This window comes from Hyperoodon ampullatus (genome assembly GCF_949752795.1).
Source record: "Hyperoodon ampullatus genome assembly, chromosome: 2".
NCBI classification, from domain to species: Eukaryota; Metazoa; Chordata; class Mammalia; order Artiodactyla; family Ziphiidae; genus Hyperoodon; species Hyperoodon ampullatus.
In genome coordinates this window covers 22,540,396-22,560,740 of record NC_136915.1, presented here as the reverse complement: position 1 = coordinate 22,560,740, position 20,345 = coordinate 22,540,396, and the positions used below count along the sequence as shown (strand labels likewise).

Here is a 20,345-nt window from a genome sequence, read left to right as displayed (position 1 = left end):
ATGTGGGGGAGACCGGGCCCCGTGGGCAGGTGGGCAGTGGTTGGGCTGTGGCCAGCAGACCACTGAGATCTCCTCTTGCCTGTCTCGCTGCCCACAGAGATCTCCAGTGTGACAGCCCAGGCGACAGAGCCGAGGGTGAGTGGCCGGGGTTCTCCTAGAGCCCTGGGGATGGGGCAAGAAGGAAGAGGCCGTGTCCTTGGTAGGACTTCCGGGCCCTCTGACAGGGGCCTGGCCCTCTCCTGACGTTTGATCCACCTTGCTGATGGGCTTCCCTCTCAAAAGCGGGTGAACTGTTCTTCCGCAGCCCTTAGCCAGAGTCTAGACAAAAGTGGGTGAGCTGTCAATAAGTGGAACCGGAGCCCATGGGGGTTCACGATGCGTGTGGTGGTTTAGGAAAAGCTGGGAGTCAACAAGGGGATGGGGCTTCGGGAGGGGACTCAGGGGAGGGGTGCAGGGGATCACTGAGGACATGGGAATCTGATGAGGACTTAGGCGTTCGTTCGGTGAGGGACCTCCTGCCTGTGCTGCCCGGCAGGTCCTGGTCCCGGCTTCTCGCACCCTCATGTCAGCCCCGGCCCCGCCCGGCGGCCCTCGGAGGACAAGGTCAGGATGCGTGTGAAGCCCCAGGGCCTGGTGGTGACTTCCAGTGCCGTGTGCAGCTCTCCTGACTACCTCCGGGAGCCCAAGTACTACCCCGGCGGCCCCCCCACCCCCCGGCCCTTGCTTCCCGCCCGGCCCCCTGCCAGCCCACCCGACAAGGCCTTCGCCCACACCTTCTCCGAGAACCCGCGCCCACCCCCACGCCGGGACCCCAGCACCCGGCGCCCACCAGTCCTTGCCAAGGGGGACGACCCGCTGCCCCCGAGGGCGGCCCGTCCTGTCTCCCAGGCCCGCTGCCCCACCCCCGCGGGAGACGGCAGCAGCTCCCGACGGCGCTGGGACAACGGGCGGGTGAACCTGCGTCCAGTGGTCCAGCTGATTGACATCATGAAGGACCTGACCCGGCTCTCCCAGGACCTGCAGCACAGCGGCGTGCACCTGGACTGCGGTGGCCTCCGGCTCAGCCGCCCACCTGCCCCGCCCCCCGGGGACCTTCAGTATAGCTTCTTCTCCTCACCCAGCCTGGCCAACAGCATCCGCAGCCCTGAGGAGCGGGCCACTCCCCATGCCAAGTCTGAGCGGTCCAGCCACCCCCTCTACGAGCCTGAGCCTGAGCCTAGGGACAGTCCCCAGCCCGGCCAAGGCCATAGTCCCGGAGCCACGGCCGCGGCCACCGGTCTGCCACCAGAGCCCGAGCCTGACGGCCCTGATTACTCAGAACTCGCTGACGCGGACATCCTGAGTGAGCTGGCCTCCCTTACTTGCCCCGAGGCCCAGCTGCTGGAGGCCCAGGCCCTCGAGCCACCGTCGCCTGAGCCAGAGCCTCAGCTCCTAGACCCCCAGCCCCGCTTCCTGGACCCGCAGGCACTAGAGCCGCTCGGGGAAGCTTTGGAGCTGCCGCCCCTGCAACCCCTTGCTGATCCTCTGGGGTTGCCGGGCCTGGCTCTACAGGCCCTAGATACCCTGCCCGACTCCCTGGAGTCGCAGCTGCTCGACCCTCAGGCACTTGACCCCCTGCCCAAGTTGCTTGACGTCCCTAGCCGCCGTCTGGAGCCCCAGCAGCCCCTGGGACCCTGCCCGCTGGCTGAGCCCTTGCGCCTGGACTTGTGCTCACCCCATGGCCCTCCTGGGCCTGAGGGTCACCCCAAATACGCCTTGCGGCGCACTGATAGGCCAAAGATCCTGTGTCGCCGACGGAAAGCCGGACGGGGACGCAAGGCAGACGCCGGCCCCGAGGGCCGTCTGCTGCCCCTGCCTGTGCCCACAGGGCTGGCGGCTGCCCTGGCTGAGCCCCCGCCCCCGCCCCCACCCCCACCTCACACCCTGCCTGGCCCAGGCCCAGTCCCAGAGCTGGAGCCCGAATCCTCCCAGACCCCAGTGGTCCCTACCCGCAGAGGCAAGTGCCGGGGCGTGCGGCGCATGGTGGTGAAGATGGCCAAGATCCCCGTGTCACTGGGCCGGCGGAACAAGACCACGTACAAGGTGTCGTCTTTGAGCAGCAGCCTGAGCGTGGAGGGCAAGGAGCTGGGCCTGCGCGTGTCCACAGAGCCCACCCCGCTGCTGAAGATGAAGAACAATGGGCGGAACGTGGTGGTGGTCTTCCCACCCGGCGAGATGCCCATCATTCTCAAGCGTAAGCGCGGCCGCCCTCCTAAGAACCTCCTCCTGGGCCCCGGCAAGCCCAAGGAGCCAGCGGTGGTGGCAGCCGAGGCAGCCACTGTGGCGGCAGCCACCATGGCCATGCCGGAGGTGAAGAAGCGGCGGCGGCGGAAGCAGAAGCTGGCATCTCCCCAGCCGTCCTACGCAGCAGATGCCAACGACAGCAAGGCCGAGTACTCAGACGTCCTCGCCAAGCTGGCCTTCCTGAACCGCCAGAGCCAGTGCGCTGGGCGGTGCTCACCGCCCCGCTGCTGGACACCCAGTGAGCCCGAGTCAGTGCACCAGGCGCCCGACACACAGAGCATCTCCCACTTCCTGCACCGTGTGCAGGGCTTCCGACGGCGAGGTGGCAAAGCAGGCGGTTTTGGTGGCCGGGGTGGGGGCCACGCGGCCAAGGCGGCCCGATGCTCCTTCAGCGACTTCTTTGAGGGCATCGGCAAGAAAAAGAAGGTGGTGGCCGTGGCAGCCGCTGGGGTCGGGGGCCCTGGGCTCGCTGAGTTGGGGCACCCACGCAAACGGGGCCGGGGGGAGGTAGACGCTGTGACTGGGAAGCCCAAACGCAAGAGGCGGTCCCGGAAGAACGGGACTCTGTTCCCGGAACAGGTGCCCAGCGGCCCAGGCTTTGGGGAGGCGGGCACTGAGTGGGCCGGGGACAAGGGTGGTGGCTGGGCCCCTCACCATGGGCACCCAGGCGGGCAAGCTGGCCGAAACTGCGGGTTCCAGGGTACCGAGGCTCGGGCCTTTGCCTCCACGGGGCTAGAGAGCGGGGCTTCGGGCCGTGGCAGCTACTACAGCACAGCCGCACCTGCGGGCCAGACGGAGCTCAGCCAGGAGCGCCAAAACCTCTTCACCGGCTATTTTCGCTCACTGCTCGACTCGGATGACTCCTCCGACCTCTTGGACTTTGCCCTCTCAGCCTCTCGCCCCGAGTCCCGGAAGGCATCAGGCACCTACACAGGGCCCCCCAGCAGCGCCCTGCCCGCCCAGCGGGGCCTGGCCACCTTCCCCAGCCGGGGAGCCAAGGCCAGCCCGGTGGCGGTGGGCAGCAGCGGGGCTGGGGCGGACCCCTCCTTCCAGCCTGTTCTGCCCACTCGCCAGACCTTCCCGCCGGGCCGGGCAGCGAGCTATGGGCTAACCCCCGGCACTTCAGACTGCCGGGCAGCCGAGACCTTCCCGAAGCTGGCTCCTCTGCCTTCTGCCGTGGCTCGCTCACCTACCGCACACCCGCCCACCAACACCTACCCCCCACAGTATGGGGGCTACGGGGCTGGACAAAGTGTATTCGCACCCGCTAAGCCCTTTACGGGCCAGGACTGCGCCAACAGCAAGGACTGCAGCTTTGCCTACGGCAGTGGCAACAGCCTCCCTGCCTCACCCAGCAGCGCCCACAGCGCTGGCTACGCCCCACCGCCTACCGGTGGCCCCTGCCTGCCACCAAGCAAGGCGTCCTTCTTCAACAGCTCTGAGGGGGGCCCCTTCTCTGGTTCGGCCCCCACACCCCTGCGCTGTGACAGCCGGGCCAGCACGGTCTCACCCGGCGGCTACATGGTACCCAAGGGCACCACAGCCTCTGCCACCTCTGCCGCGTCCTCGTCGTCCTCCTCCTTCCAGCCCTCGCCTGAGAACTGTCGGCAGTTTGCGGGGGCTTCTCAGTGGCCTTTCCGGCAGGGCTATGGAGGCCTGGACTGGGCCTCGGAGGCCTTCAGTCAGCTCTACAATCCCGGTTTCGACTGCCACGTCAGCGAGCCCAACGTGATCCTGGACATCTCCAACTACACGCCACAGAAGGTGAAGCAGCAGACAGCCGTGTCCGAGACCTTCTCCGAGTCGTCCTCCGACAGCACCCAGTTCAATCAGCCCGTCGGCGGCGGTTTCCGGCGTGCCAACAGCGAGGCCTCGAGCAGCGAGGGCCAGTCGAGCCTGTCCAGCCTGGAGAAACTGATGATGGACTGGAACGAGGCATCGTCCGCCCCCGGTTACAACTGGAACCAGAGCGTCCTCTTCCAGAGCAGCTCCAAGCCAGGCCGCGGACGGCGGAAGAAGGTGGACCTGTTCGAGGCCTCGCATCTGGGCTTCCCGTCAACTGCCTCGGCCAGCGCCGCGGGCTACCCATCCAAACGGAGCACCGGGCCCCGGCAGCCTCGGGGTGGACGGGGTGGCGGGGCCTGCTCAGCCAAGAAGGAGCGGGGCGGGGCGGCGGCCAAAGCCAAGTTCATCCCCAAGCCCCAGCCGGTCAACCCACTGTTCCAGGACAGCCCAGACCTCGGCCTGGACTACTACAGCGGGGACAGCAGCATGTCACCACTGCCCTCGCAGTCGAGGGCCTTCAGCGTGGGCGAGCGAGATCCCTGTGACTTCATGGGACCCTACTCCATGAACCCGTCCACGCCATCGGACGGCACCTTCGGCCAAGGCTTCCACTGCGACTCGCCCAGCCTCGGTGCCCCTGAGCTGGATGGCAAGCATTTCCCGCCGCTGGCCCACCCGCCCACGGTGTTTGATGCTGGCCTGCAGAAGGCCTACTCCCCGACCTGCTCCCCGACCCTGGGCTTCAAGGAAGAGCTGCGGCCGCCACCCACAAAGCTGGCTGCCTGTGAGCCCCTCAAGCATGGGCTCCAGGGGGCCAGCCTGAGCCATGCAGCTGCAGCCCAGGCCCACCTGAGCTGCCGGGACCTGCCGCTGGGCCAGCCCCACTACGACTCCCCCAGCTGCAAGGGTACGGCGTATTGGTACCCGCCAGGCTCGGCCGCCCGCAGCCCGCCCTATGAAGGCAAGGTGGGTTCAGGGCTGCTGGCTGACTTCCTGGGCAGGACGGAGGCTGCGTGCCTCAGTGCCCCACACCTGGCTAGCCCACCGGCCACACCTAAGGCCGACAAGGAGCCACTGGAGATGGCCCGGCCGCCCGGCCCACCCCGTGGCCCCGCTGCAGCTGCTGCTGGCTATGGCTGCCCACTCCTTAGTGACTTGACCCTATCCCCTGTGCCGAGGGACTCGCTGCTGCCCCTGCAGGATACCGCCTACAGGTATCCAGGCTTTATGCCGCAGGCGCATCCCGGCCTGGGTGGGGGCCCCAAGAGCGGCTTCTTGGGGCCCATGGCGGAACCTCACCCTGAGGACACATTCACCGTCACCTCCCTGTAGTGCCAACTGAAGTGCCGACTGGACCTCGAGGTTTTGTTCCTGGGTGAGTCTGAGGATGTGGGTGCGGTGGGAAGAAGCGGGGGTGGGGGGTGGGGGTGGGGTGGGGGATGAGGACATTAGAGCTTGGGCAAGGGGAAGAAGTATAGCAATGAGCAGGAAGGATTTGAGGACAAGACTGGGGACCCGAGTTGGGATTCAGGAAGTCTGGCATTAGGAACAGTCCTAGGGAGGAGATGGGGCCATGGGTGGGGAGCCCAGTGTGGGGCTTGGGCATTCAGGGGGTCCCATTATTGAAATGGCTGGAGGACCATAGACTGGATGGGGCCATCTAGTTCGGTTCCTCAAGCGTTCATTTCCCTCATCCATGCTAGGTCCTGGGCAGGGACCACCTGAGTCCCAGGAAGCACTCACCACTTGACCTCTTGCAAGGGAGGGCGTTTGCATCGCCCTGCATGTGACAGATGGAGAAGGAAGCAGGTTGGATAATTATCCGCCGAGGCCCATCCAGCATACTGACCCTGCCTGCTTCCTTGTCTCCCTGGGAGCTTCATTTAGTTCAAGATGCAGTCTGGCAAGGGCCAGACTGAGGGTGTGGTCAGTATGTCCTTTTGTGCTCTCCCAGGGTACCCCAAAGGCTATTTTTTCAACAGGGGTGTTGGGATCTCCCTGTGCCTGGGGACCTGTAGCCAGCAGATCTATCCCCAGGCAGGATGTTTCCTACCTAGAAAAAGCCAGTCCCTTTCATGAAGCCAAATGCTTTTCTTAAGAATTCCATTAGGGAACTCCCTGGCAGTCCAGTGGTTAGGACTCCTCGTTTCCACTGCAGGGGGCGTGGGTTCGATCCCGGGTTGGGGAACAAAGATCCTGCGATCCTGCAAGCCGCACTGCGCGGCCAAAAAAAAAAAAAAAAGAATTCCGTTAAATATTGTTAGGTATTCAGATATTGTTTTATCAGGTACTGTCACCTCCTTGTGTTTTCTTAAGATTTTGTGTTTAGGCAAAGGAAAATAAAAGAGGGGAAATGCCCCCAAAGTGGTAAAACGGGACAGACTTGGAGGAATCATTTTCTTGATGAACAACCTGCTCCAGAAATGCAGCCGTAACTGGCCCATGAGATCCCACTTTTGGAACAGACCTGTTACAAAAATTGACCCAGACGTGGTGGGTGGTGATGGAGTGGGCTGGGGGCCTGTCTGAGCCCCTCACTCCCTGCCACCTCTGCTACTACTATAGCCTCCTGGGAGTGCCTTTTCTTGCAGAATGAATAGCAGGGCTCCTGGAAAGCCCCGTCCCTGCTCTGGGAAGGCTGTTCGAAGCCACCGTGACTCAGGGTCCTGAAGTCATGTCAGTGGAAACTTATTACCCCCTCTCTGCCTGACCTCAGCTCCCTCAGTGCCTGAAGATGGCAAAGGGCAGCACATGGGAGTCAAGAGGCCTGGGGAAGGACCACTCCCCAACTGGCCAACTTGCTACATGCCCTTGACCAAGCTTTTGCCCCTACTCTACCCAACCCCCCCACCTCTGTTTCCCCATCCGCTGAAGGCAGTTGACTTTGATAATCTCTTGGGCTCTTAAAACTCTGCATGGCAGAGACAGTGGACCAGACTTCCTTGGGGGACAGCATATTTTTCCTCCTAATGAAACCAGACCAAGATTAAAATGGCCTTCCGTTCCCCGTGCACCTCACTGCAAGCAGCAGAGCCACAGATCTGAAGCAGGCCAGGGAGAAGCTGCTTAGGGTTTAAAATGTCAAACTCCTGATCCTTCTCACTGGAGGGGAGATGTCTCATGGATAATCCAGACATGCGAAATAATCTGAAAACCTTTCCTCCTGGGCTCTGGGTGGGAAAATAAACGGGTGAGGGGGCTGGGTGTTTGGGCAGGTCACGGCTCAGTGAGATACATAATGGAACCACCCAGTGAGGCCTGAACGCAGGAGGAACTGGGATGCCATCCAGCCCCACATTCTGGCCCCGCTCCCCACTCAGAGCTGGGAGTTGACAGCACTGTCCTCAAACCGATGCATTCAGTTGTTCCAGCCAGAGACGTCTGTCCAGCACCCACTGCATGCCAGGCATTGGGGACACAGCAGTGAACACCTCAAACAAGGTCCTGGTCCTCAGGGGGCTTCCAGTTTAGCGGGAAAGACAGTAAACAGAATGACACAAAGCATCTGGTAATTATCTCTGTAGGAAGGACAGTGCAAGAGGAGAAAAGCTAGGAGGCCGTGAGGGCTTGCGGCCAGCTGACCAGATGCTGAGGCTGATGCCTGAAAGATGAGGGGGCGTCAGCCAAATGGGAAATGGGAAGAGCATTCTGGGCGGAGGGAACAGCAGTGGGTAAAGCCCTGAGGCAGGAAGCGGCTCAGCTTTGAGGAGCCGATGGGAGGACGGCAACACTGCGTGAGGGGGTGAGGGGGCAGGGCCAGATCATGCAGGGCATTGGAAGGAGTTTGAACTTTGTCCCAAGACAAATGGGGAACCACTGAAGCGTTCTCAGCTGGAATGTCGTGGGCCACAGTGGAGCAGGGCCCGTGTTGAAGGAGGGAGACCGGCTGCAGTAGCCCAGGCAAGCAGTGGTGGTGGCTTGGACCATGGTGGTGGGAGGGCTGTCCCCCTTCTTTATCCAAACACTCGCTCATCTAGGGCAAAACCACCACCCCGCACCCCGCCCAAGGACTGATTACAATCACTGTGGGAGTGAAGAAGCCTTGGGGATATAGGGGAGGAGAACAGTGAGGAAAAAGAGTTAACAGAGGGAGTGTCACTGTCAACAGAGGGCTTAAGCAGGGAGGACAGTGACACACTCATTCACCAACGGGCAGTGGGCCCTTCTGACCCTGGGCACAGGGGGAGCAGTCACTGAGCTTAGCCTCACATCTTGAGCCCCTCCATGCCCGTCCCGATACCAGGCACGGGGAAGACAAAGCAGACGTGGCCCCTGTCCTCAGAGTGCCCATCCACCCCAAAAAAGCTAAAACAAGCACACAGAGAGCCTCAAAACACCTGGTGGGAAGTGGCAGGGAGAAGCAAAGCTCGTGCACCAGGAAGGTAGGCCATGGGGTCAGAAGTCACCTCTCTGCCCCTTTGGTGAGAAAAGGGACATATATTCATGCTGGGCCCTTTGTGCAACACTGCCTCACTGACCCTTCACAGCAGCCTGGAATGTGCGGAGTCCTCACCCTCACCCCCCCATCAGAGAGTTGAGGAAACAGGTACAACTCTGAACCCTGCCCAGGGGATCCATAGGTAGTAAATGGCAGAGTCATGATTTGAACCCAGTACTGCAGCCCCTCCCAGCCTGGATGCTCTGCTGCCCCTCCACTCTGTGCCCCTGATTCCCCATCCGCAAAATGACGGGTTGGTTGGATGCTCACTACAACCCTTTCTGGGTCTGACATTTTAAATGGATTTTGAGGTTCTGTGAAAGAAGGTACATCTGAGCTCGTCCTTGAAGAATAGGCAAGATTTGGACACACGGAGATGGAGACGGGGGGAAGGGCATTCCAGGCTGAGGAAACCATGAGCCAGGGCAGGTCACATCCCAATGTGAATTAGAAGAAGAAAGCTTGGAGGAGCCAGAGTGGGGAATGTGGGACCTGAATGGTCTGGGAGCTGAGTTGATGGGACAGAGAGGGAAGTGGGGCCGGGGTGGGGTGGGGATGGGGGAGGTGAGGGAGACTTGGGCCCCGCAAACATCTTCTAGTCCCTTAGATGGAATGCAGAGCCAGACAGACTGGCTCCGCCTTGGGCCCTCACGGCTGAAGATCAGCCCTTCCAGACCCTGGGGAAAGGGTGGGAGGGTGGGAAGGGCCCTCCAAGGTGTTTAGGGATCTCGAGTCCCCCCTCTCCTCCCTATTCCCTCTCAGGCCTTGACCTGAGGCCAAGAGAAATGTCACGGGTCCTCCAAGGTTACACCAACTGGGGCCTCACCGGAGCAGAAGGCGGCTTCCAAGGCCACCAACCAGCCAGGGTCAGCAGGCATGGCCGGACCTGGGCCAGGCACTGGCCGCTCTGGGCTTTGTCTCTCCATGTCTTGAAACCTCAAGAGGTCACCTGATCTTGTCTCTGGCCCTAGGCAAGAGGCCCTCAGGTCAGGGGTCAGCCAGGCCTGCCCTGCCTCTCCTGGGCTCCTCTTCCCACTCTCTGGGGCTATCCTCCCTCCAATCCTATCTCTTGCCTCTCCTGCCACCATTTTCAGGCCAGGCCTTCTTGTGCTGAGCCCTCATTTCCTGGAAATACAATCTCTCCATGAGCGTGCCCTCTCACGCTCCTCCTCTCCCATCTCCCCACATCCCTGTGGACCCAGAAGAACCCAAGGGAGCAAGGCCCTGAAACTGGAGGGTGGTGGCTAGGAGCATGCCTGTGGGCACAAACAGGCCTCCGTGCAGAGCCTGGTTCCATCCCTTACCAGCTGTGTGACCTGGTGAGTCACGTCACCTCACTGCATCTCTTGTGAGAATTAAATGAGATTACCCGTGAAGCACTTAGCTTGTCCCTGGCACACAGGAAGCATGTAATCAGTGGTTGGTAGATGGGTGAATAAAATACCTCCCCACCGTCTGTGCGCGTCACACACCTCTGACCCTTTCCTCCAAGCTCAGGACTCCGTAGCCAGCACTCCTTCACCTGCTCTTCATGCTTCCCTTCTAGGAAGGAGCTTGTATTCTAGTATGGGTTTGGGGCCTTTGGCAGGAGGCTGTGAAATACCACCTAGTTATATGCCTTAACAGTGGGGCTGAGTCCTCCCTGGGCGGTCCAGAGACAAGGTAAGCCACAGACCCCACACCAAGGGACCTAAAGCCTGTTGGGCAACAGGACCCAGACTCCTAAATGACCCAGGTCAGCTAGAAACTCTATCCACACACAGTTATCCACAGCAGTCCTCTCTTTTGGTACAGATAATCTGAAAGAAGATTGCCTTGTGATTTTGTAATACTTCATGATTTCTCTCCCAGCAGATTTGCCCTCCTTGTCATCCTAACTTTTGATGCCATAGTGCCCTCTGTTTGTGCTGGAGGGCAGGAGGAAGTAGGTTAATTCTGTGTTCAACCAGCATGAACCAGGCGCCTGCCCTGGGCCAGGCATTGCATCTGGTACTAAAGGTACCACTGAACAAGATGAGCTGTGTCCTGCCCTCATGGAGTTTACAGCCTTGAAGCAGGTGTTCATTTCAAGCCTCCATGTGGGCATCACTCTCCAGGGGAGGGACTGAAATGCTCCCACCGGAAATACCAGGGACCACCCTCTTGAACCACGGGCAGGGCAGACAGCAAGAGCTTCCTGGGGGGGCCGGGGGGGGCAGAAAATGGGTCTTGAACAAATTTGAGGCTTCGGAAGCTATAGCCCTAGCTCAGCCACCTGGGTCAGCACAGCCAGTGTGTGCCAGGTCTCTGCTCCAACACCTGCCCCCGCTTCCTGAGCCCACAGCCCCCATTGTGGCTGCTGAATGTCCTTCAGCATTTTGGGATGCATGGTGTCTGGAGCAACCTCCCCCCCGCCCCAGAATATTTACTGGATGAATTGATTTAAACATGTCCGCTCTTGTGACTTCATTGCTTAACACGTTTTGATTGCATCCTCCCCTCGCCAGCCTCCTTGCCTCCAAAATAAAGGCCCGACTTCCTCACCTGGTATTCTGGGTATTCAAGGCTGCTTCTTCAGCCCTGACCTCCTGCTCACACAGCCTCCCTTTCCAGCTCTATACTGTGGGATCGGGAGGGAGCTTTCCAGGCCCTTTCCCCAGTGTGCCCTGCGTCTTTGCTTTAGCTGTTCCCTGGCCTGGGCCGCCCTTTCCTAGTCATCATCCATCTCCCACCTGTCATTTCCTATCTTTCACTCAGACACTGCCTCCTCCAAGAAGCGTTCCAGGATCCTTCCCAGGTGCAATTAATCTCCAGCCCTTTATGCATCCATGACAGCCCTTCCGGGGAATGTTTTCCTCACCATGCCATCAGCTCCTTTAGGCTGGTTACTCATCTCTGTGCTACTCATCTCTGTGCACTGTCCCTGTCTCCCCAGTGTCTCATCTTGCCGGGGACACTTCAAGGGTCAGGATTTTTTTTTTTTTTCCTGGAGTCAAAGAAGGGCATGTAGACTAGGAAGAATTGTGAGAGAAAAGGTTAGGCATCGGGGAATGGGGCACGAACTGGTTTCTCTCAGCCCTACTGATATCAGATGCGCTCCTAAGGATGAGGGGTGTATAAATAAACCAGTTCCAACTCTCAGGCTAACTGAGCTTTTGGAGTTCTGTAAATTCAGCGCCTCCCAGTTTACAGAGAGGAAGAGGGACTCGCCCAAAGACACAGAGCCACCCAGGCAGGGAAGCACGGAAAGGTAGAGCCAGGAAGGCCCGTTGGGGATCACCCAGTTCCATGTTCTTGCCACTTCCTCAGCCTCCACTCAGTTGCAAGCCCAGCACATACCCAGATGTGGGACAGATGCCTGTCCTTACATAGGCATCTCCGATCAGGAGGGTGGAGAGTGTGGGTGTTTGGGGTGGGGGCGTGTATAGCCTCCTCCCAGGACAGGTAAGGAGCATGAGGCTCTGAGAGGTGAGAGATACACACAAGGTCACAGAAGCTTGGTGGGTAACCATGGATGTAAACCCCATTTGGTCCCACTAGCATCCCTCTCTATGCCCAGCAGTGGGGGGAGGTAGGAGAAGATCTCTAAGGAGGGAATGACTGGCAGAGCTAGAGTTTAAGGAATGCCTCTAGTCACTGGTGGACAGATTTTGAAAAACTTCCCTGGAGTGAGGAGGAGAGCCACACACCCACCCACATGCCACAGCCTACCTATCCCCAATTGGAAGCTTCATCCCTCAGAGAACTCTGGGTCCAGAGGGTATCTCCATCTGTCAGGCGTGGTCTGGGCCTCAGGGAAGCAGTATCCTCTCCACATTTAAGGGACTCAAAAGCCTGACTTTGCCTGAAGACATCAGAAGGGCTGGATCAGCCTCCCTGGGCAGCTGTGATTTGTCTCTGACCCCTTGTCTTTGGTGCTCTATCTCAGTGCCTGAAGATCTCTGCCATTCCCTGTTCAACCCCCTTATTTTACATAGAAACTGAAGTCCAGAGAGGGAAAGGACTTGCCCTGGGTCACACAGCATATCCGTCTCTCAAATCCTCATGCACTCTTTGCCTTCTGCTCCACTGCCTTGTTTGATGTTGAGACCCCTTTCTGGAGGGTAGAGACTAGAAGGTGGGGTTAGACCTTAGGTCATGGCCTGGCAGTTAGTGGCTATGAATACATGTCTGCTGGTTGCTTGAATGAATGCTCCTTTTGCCGGGGAGAGCCGCTCTCTTTGGACAACCTGATTTATATGTGATCTGTAGCATTTTAAATCCCTGCTCAGCTCTTCCTTGGCACCCCCAGCGCCAGCGCCCACTGACAGGCAGAGACCACTTAAAGCCCTGGCCTCACAGATGGTAAAACTGCTGGAGCATGAGACTCTGGAACGTGCAGTCCTTCGTTATGGCGGCACTAAAAGGTTAAGTCTCGTGAACAATGGCTGGCATCCTGGGGCGCCAGCCACATGCTGGCATTGGGGATACAGAGGTACCCCACGCAGGTCTCTGCCCAGGAGGAGCACAGAAGGGAATGATAAGTGCCCCAGTAGCTATGGTAACAGGGCGGTCTGAGGAGGCGTCCGGAGATGTGGAACACCTGACCTGGACCTTGACTCGCCGATCGGACTTAGACCGGTCATGGCTCTTTCGTTCAGTCGGCACACATCGTTGACCCCAGCATGTGCTGGGCGCCGTGCTCAGCAGTGTGTTGAAGAGCCACAGTCCCTCTCACCAAAGCTGGGTGAGGTGCCCCCGCTGTGCTCCCTGAGTCCCCCAGGGCTCCTCTTGACACACCCCCATCTCCCTGCATGTGATCGCCTGGTTTGGGGTCCGCTTTGCTTCCCTCTGTGCTCTGTGAGCCCCTCAAGGGCAGGGACCAGATCCATCTTGCTCTCTGCTTTGTCTCCAGTGCCCAGCACTGGGCCACCTGGCCCAGCAGCACTGCTTCTGTTCCGTGGCGTGTTGAACCTGGTGAAGTCAGGGTTCTGCACGGCCATAGCATTCTGCTTTCTCCCTGGCTCAGGAACCTCTGTTTTTGATTCTCTCCCCATCCCCCACCCCCCACCATCCCCCCAGATTCTGGCCAAGTCATGAAAGCTGGGGAGGGCGGTGTTAGGAGGAAGGTGAGACAGCGGTGGCTTAGCAGAGGGTGAGAAAGCCTCCCTGCTGCCTGGCCGCCGGCACCACGGGAATGGTTCTGGCAGGAGCTGCCTGCTGGGCTGAGATCACCATGGAGACCTGGCTTGGAGAGGGTCACTGGCAGTGGCTAAGGGCTGGAGGGGGCGGGGGTGACAGGGATTTGTGCAGAGGCTCCCAGCCTGCCCCGGGGCCCTTAAGGGGAGCAGGGGAGGCTGGGGTTCAGCACAGTTCGCTTGCTAAGTAGTTTGGAGCCGCCCGTCCTAAATCTCCCCCTCACTTGTCACCCCAATACACCATATCTGTCACCCCAACAGAGGTTCCTTAGCTTGGCGGCTGTTATTCAACTGCAGTAAAGCTGTCCTACAGATGCCCCCAGCCCTCCAGCTGAACCTATCTCCCCACCCTGTTTATCACCCTAACTGGAGAACTGACACCCACCCCAACTGTATCCCCTGCCCCAATCACCCCAGTTGCAATACAGCTTTTCTCCCCATCACCCCAGTTGTAATACAGCTGTCGCCATAACAAGCACACCTCTTACCCCTATGGCTAATATTCCATCCTCCCCTCACCAGCAGGAGACCTGACAGCTTAACAAAGATGCAGCTCCTACCCTCCCCCTCATGCCTCTGCATGCCACCTGGGCTGAGGCACCAGGATGGGGTGCTGTCCCGCCTCCCAGGAGCCCACCTGGCTCCCTGAGGGGAGTCCTGGCAAGTCCAGCCTCGGGACAAAAGTCTTCCTGGGGGCTGACTGCCCAGCAGACAGCAGCCAAGGCTGAGCAGAATTTAAATGTGGCCCCGTTGGAAAGGGAAGCCAAGAAAGAGGACAAGAGAGGGAAGGCTTTCTGTGGCTGCCTGGTTCCTGCAGGGGTGGGGGAGGGTGGATGGCTTGCTGAGGAGTCTCAGAAGGTGGTTTTAGGACCCCCACGCCTGCCCCTTAATTTTGGTGGATTGGTCACTCACCCAGTGTAGGAGACATGAATTTCAGGGCTCTGAGAAGAGCACAGAGCTCTAAAAGAGCCAGGCTAACGACTGGAGGTCTTGAGAGTAACTGAGCCCACCCCTTTCCCCCTGGGCATCTTCCCACTCACCCCAGCAAAGCTAGGGGTCTGGATAGGGAGTCAGGTCCCCAGAGCCCTGCAAACATAATTAGGACTGACTGTCTAGGGAAAGGGGGTACTTGAGATCTCTATTGTCTGGTGATTGTAGGGACTGGGGACTCGAGATTTTCTGAGCTTCAGGAAGGCGGGGTGCAGCCAAACACAGATGGTATTGTGTTGGGCAATTTCTTTATTCCTTTATTCAGACAGACTTCCTCATCACCTCACCTCTCTAAGGAACAGAATGACATTGATAGGGAATGGGGAGAAGGTTGGATTTGGAAGAAATTAAAGCAGTGGTTCACACCTGTGCTGTGCTAAGGCCCTGTCTTCGCATTATGTCATTCCTCAGAACAGCCTAGGTAGGAGGGATTACTAAACGAAATGTTACATGAGGAAGCCGAGGCTTGGGGAGCCTAGCTGGCCCACGCCCCATGAAGATAATGACTAGTACTAATTAGAATCACTTATGACACATTTATGGACCAGGCTTAATCTGCCTCAAACCACTGAACCTTCCCAACAAATTTACGGGATAGTTCTGTTATCCCCTTTTTACAGATGAGTAAACTGAGGCTCACAAAGATTCACTGACTTTCCCAAGGTCATAGAGCTATTAAATGGTGGTGCTAGCGTTTGAACTCAGCTGTGTCTGACTCAGCTCAAGTTCTGAACAGATTGCACTGCCTGGAATCCCAGCTCCTCATCCAGCACATCCTTTACCTCTCAGTGGTGTGGGCCTTGGACACACACCTATTTTACAGATGGGGAAAGTGAGCTCAGAGCAGGCCAGAAGCAGTCCAGAGGCTCATGGATGGGGCCACTTGGAATTTTCTGTGAGAAGGAACAATGCAGTTCCCTTCTCTCAGAATCCTGGTAGGAACCAGGTAGAGGTCCCGCTTTTAGCCTCCCTGTTCCCAGAGCTCAGGGTCTGTCCCTGCCGCTGACTTCTGCCTCTTCTCTTGTGTTTCTCTGCAGCTTTCAGAAAACCAACGCCAAGACCCCTCCCAGCGTCCACATGGTCCTCCGGCAGGCGCCTGCCCCTCTGCCTCCCGCCCCACCTCCCCTGCACCCCCTACAGCCCCATCGCCCCCCCACCCCTCCCTGCCCATCTCCTCCACGCAGAAGCCGAAGGTGAGCCCTTTCTGCACAAAACCAGCAATTGTAAATACTTTTTAAAAATGTACAAAACTTAAAAACAAAACACAGTTTTAGAAAAAGACAAAAAAAAGAGAGAGAGAGAGAGAACGCGAGCGTGTGCAAGAGGTTGCGAGCAGGGCCTCAAGGTGTCCAGAGCCCCTGCAAGTATGCACTGAGAAATTTATCTACAGGTCGTTTGACAAAAATGAACAATATCCTATTTATTGTATATACTGTTTTATTATAAATCGTGGATTGTATATTGCATTCTGTAAACCTGCTGTGGTCCCGTGGTGTGCAAATTCGCATGGTCGGGGGGAGGGAGAAGAACCTCTTGCGGGAGCTTTTTTTTTTTTTTTCTTATTTTTCACTCTTTTGGGTTTTCTCTTCTGTTGTTGTTGTTGTTTTCTGTTGGCAGGACACACCCAAAGATCCAAGTTTGTATTAAAAAGAAATGAAAAAAAGCAAAAAAAAAAAAAAAAAAAAAAAAAAAAACAACCTCGTGTCTTGTGAAAGGGGGTGAGTGAGGGTGGACAGAGTGGAAGGGGTGTGACAGCTGGGGGTCGTCACCAGCCACTGGGTCCCCAGAGGAGTTGAAATACCTTCATATGTTCCCTCCCTCAGAGCTCTCCCTTCTGCCTGAGATCTGAGTCACCTTTGCATCTGGGCCCCTTCCTTTACACCCCAGGCCCTGGGTCTCCCCTGCCTCTGGGCTCCCCAGACTGCCCCCTGGGGTTTCGTGGCCCCTGGTCCATGCTTTCTGTCCCAGGTCCAAGGAGTCTGCCTTTTAGAGCTTTCTTTTGCCCTAGGTCCTGGGTCTCCCATGATTCTGAGACCCCTGTTCTCCCCCAAGTCCTTGGTTTCCTCTCCCTGAGGAACCCCCATTATAAATCCGGTCTTGGGTCTCCCCTGCTTCTAGACCCCCTTACTCCATCCTCTGTCCCAGGTCTCTGACTCCAGCCCCTTCATTTGTCCTGTGTCCCCTCAGCCTTTGGGCCCCACCGTTGTACTCTGGTTCAGGATACCTGTCTTCCAGACACCCATCAATCCTGAGCGCAAGAACCCTTGTGGGACACTCCCCGTTCCCACAAAGACTGGAGTATCCCCTGTTGGTGTGTCTCCCATCTACCCCAGGGCCTGGGTCTCCTTTGTCTCCAGGCCCCCCTCTTTTTTATCCTAACACACCTGCCTCTGCCTATGCAAACTCCAGGGTTTGACTAGGCCAAACCCATCTGCCTTCTCCTTTCTTTCCACTCTGAACCCCAAATGCCGGGTCTGTATTTCCTCCCAGCTTTTGTAAACTTTGGAAAAAGAAAACTCCTAATCCTGTGCCTATTTCTGGTGGACCTGGCAGGGCCGAACTGTATCACACCCCCTGACCTTGGGGAGCTCTTGGCTGCCCTTGACCAAATAAGCCCACTTTGGGCTGCCTGGTCCTTAACAAGCAGCTTTTCCCATAGACCCAGTTTATGTTAAAGCTCTGCTCTTTGTCCCTCCCTGCTGAAGCTCAAGGAGACCCCAAGGGACAGCTCTGCACCACCTGCCCCCCTCCCTGACCCTACCGGCAAGGCCCAGGCCTTGGGAGGGTCAGAGGAACCCTCCGCCTGAGGCAGGAGACAGACCCCCACCTTCTGGGCACCCCTGTCTGAAAAAGGACGCTGGAGGGTTCAGACAGGAGCAGGTAACAGTCCCTAAAACTGCACTCTCTGTGCTGGATGTGAAGGTTCAGCCTCCCACCAAGCGCCCTCTGTGCAGCCCCAAGACTCAGCTGAAGACGCCGTTGTTCCCACCCTCCTGCGCGGTGAGGGCGGAGGCATCCACTGCACTCAAGCTGCAGCCCGGGGTGGGGCTGGGAGTCGGGGCAGGGGCAGTAAGACCCAGCGAGGGTTTCCTGGAGGCCAAGACCGGGGTGCAGAAGAATGAGGGAGTTCCCAGAGGAGGAAAGAGCAGGGCAGGGGGTGGAAGCCACACGTGGCTAGGTCTGTTTGGAGTAGACACTGTGTGTGTGTTTGGGGAGGGGAGAGGGCTTTGGAAAGGTCACCCCTGGGCAGGGGGGAGGCTGGTTGGAAGGGGTGGGTGGCTTCAAAGGCACCAGTGGGAGAGGCCAGGAGGAGTTTGTTTTCAGCCCCAAGAATCGCCCGCAGGGAGAAAATGAGTGTGTTCAGGGCTGCTGAGGAAGCAGAAGAGATCAGGGAAGGCTGTCCAGGTGGGGCAGGCTGGGTAGAGGGTGGGGCTCGCTGAGGGGGTTGAGGGCTGGGGGATGGAGGTGCAGTGGGGAAGGGGTAGTGGGGGGATTATTCCGTGGAAGGGACTGTTGCAGCTCTGCAAGATGGGGAGGAGGGACAGTGAAGGCTTGTGTGCCCAGGAATTGGGGTGGGGGTGGAGAGGGGTGACCCAGGAAGGAAATGGGAGTTTAGGGAGGAAATTATAGCCCAGCAAGGAGGCTCTGTAACTTGAAGAGGGCTTTGTAGGAGGGGTGGGGATTCACTGAAAAGAGAGGGGCACCTGGAGAGGGATGGAACCCAGAGAAGGCCTTGTGGTTTCCAGGATGGGAGGGAGGCTTGGCGAGAACTGGGGCTCCTTGAAAGGTTAAGGGTGGGCTCCTGGAGAGAATGGAGCTCAGGAAGGGGAGGGGTCTCAGTCCAGGGTCTGTGGCTTAGTCTGGGCTGAAGAGGGCTGAGGAGGGCCGAGGTGTATTTGGAGAGCAGGCTCAGGGACATCTGCCATGGCCAAGGGCCCAGCCTTTGGGATGGAAGCTTCTCTTGGCCCTTGGGCCCTGGGGCTTCTGGGGGAAGGGCCTTCGCAGCCACAATCCCACACCTGATCCTGGAATTCATCAAGGCAATGTGGCTCCTAGATATTTGGGTTTTGCCGCCATTTATTAAACGCTTCCCTGAGGTTTTTATTCCTCAAGACAATCCGTGAGGTAGAGAAAAATACTCACCTCATTTACAGATGGGAAGACAGGTTCAGAGACACGGAGTAAGTGACCTGTCCAAGATTCCACAGGAGGTGGCAGAAGCAGGTTGGCCCAGAGTCTGGCTCTGAACCCTTACTTTTTCATAACAATTTAAAGGGAAAAAAATCTTGCTTATAAAGTTCATCCCCAAATTCATCTATTCTATAATAAAATTTTTAAATGATAGAAATAAGAAAAAATTATATAACACTATGTACTAGTTACTATTCTAAACCATATATATAAACTCATTCCATCCCCACAACAATCCCGTGAGGCTTTACTGTAATGATTATCATTCCCATTTTACAGACAGGAAACTCAAGTGCAGAGAGGTAATTTACAAAGACCACTCAGTGAGTAAATAATGACACCAGGGTTGAAACCCAAGCAATCTCCTTCAGGAGTCTGCTTCACTATACTGTTCAAGGTGAAAACCCACTCTACCCCCATTCCTGGTAACAATCCTTGTGTCAACATTTTCGAGTCCATTCATCTAGATCACTGGTTTTCAATCCAGAGATTTGATTGGTCTGGGTGGGGCCTGGGCATGGGGATTTTTAAAAGCTCCCCAGGTGGTTCTAATGTGCAGCCAAAGTTGAGAACCTCTAATCTAGCTATTGTGCTGAGTGCGTACAAGCAGCCACCTGTGTGCACACACCTATATTTAATGAGTTGTCCTAGGTGTTCATAAGATGCTTTCTTGAGTGTACACTGTGGTATCCATCAGTGTTTATCACTGAGTGGCTGGTTGTAAATTACCATGGGTCCTTCTCAGTGACTGTTAGAGACACTGTGTGAACACATTAATTCAACCGATATTTCTTAAGCATCTATAAGATTCCAAGCACTGTCCCAGGCACCTGGGGATACACCAGTGAACAAGACAAATGGGGTCCCTGCCTTTGTGTGTATGGTCTGATAGTATTGGCAAATTTGGTCTTACGTCTTTCCCTGTGGGTGGCAGGGGTTGGGAACCCCTCAGGGGTTGCTAAGGGGTGAATGGCTGGCTGGGAGGGCTTAGGAAGGTGAGACTTGCTGGTTGGCTGTGTGCAGGGTGGATCTTCTGGCCCTGTGTGCAGATGTGTTTGAGAGAGGGAGACCCAGGGCATGTTTCCGGGTTTGAATGAGTGTGGCTGACTATGTGGCATGTGTTTAAAGGTGTGCATGATCTGGGCCAGTGAAAGTGTGGACAACAGTGTGTGTGTGTGTGTGTGTGTGTGTGTAGGAGGGGGTGATGGGGGAGGGCTGTGTGCAAAGTAGTCACCAGCCTAGAACAGCACACAGATGGTGGCACATGCACACTCAAGCACACACACACAGACAGCTGCTGCAAAGAGGAGGCTGGGTTCCAGTCCCAGGGCACAAACTCCCAGGGCCAAGAGAATTCTGCTTTGGGTGTGTGGAGGAGGCACAGCTGGGGCTGGAAACTCTAGAGTGGGAGGAAGGGAGGGAGAGACAAGAGAGGGAGGCTGGGGAGCCACATCCTTGATCTCTGGTCTGTTTCAGCAGTTCCGGACTTAGTGCTCTGGGTC

General features: G+C 57.5%; 1 protein-coding gene across 1 annotated transcript; it reads left to right on the top strand.

Annotated features, from left to right (window-relative positions):
* The first annotated feature begins 594 nt into the window (after window positions 1-594).
* Window positions 595-16,763, top strand: AHDC1 (AT-hook DNA binding motif containing 1). Its single transcript, XM_079697879.1, has 2 exons — window positions 595-5,443; window positions 15,690-16,763. The coding sequence occupies exon 1, from the start codon at window positions 610-612 to the stop codon at window positions 5,398-5,400; it is 4,791 nt and encodes a 1,596-aa protein (XP_079554005.1). The 5' UTR covers window positions 595-609; the 3' UTR covers window positions 5,401-5,443; window positions 15,690-16,763.
* The last annotated feature ends 3,582 nt before the right edge of the window (window positions 16,764-20,345 follow it).

Excerpts from the sequence above, each read along its gene's own strand:
- AHDC1 (XM_079697879.1), top strand. The coding sequence starts at position 610 with ATGCGTGTGAAGCCCCAGGGCCTGGTGGTGACTTCCAGTGCCGTGTGC.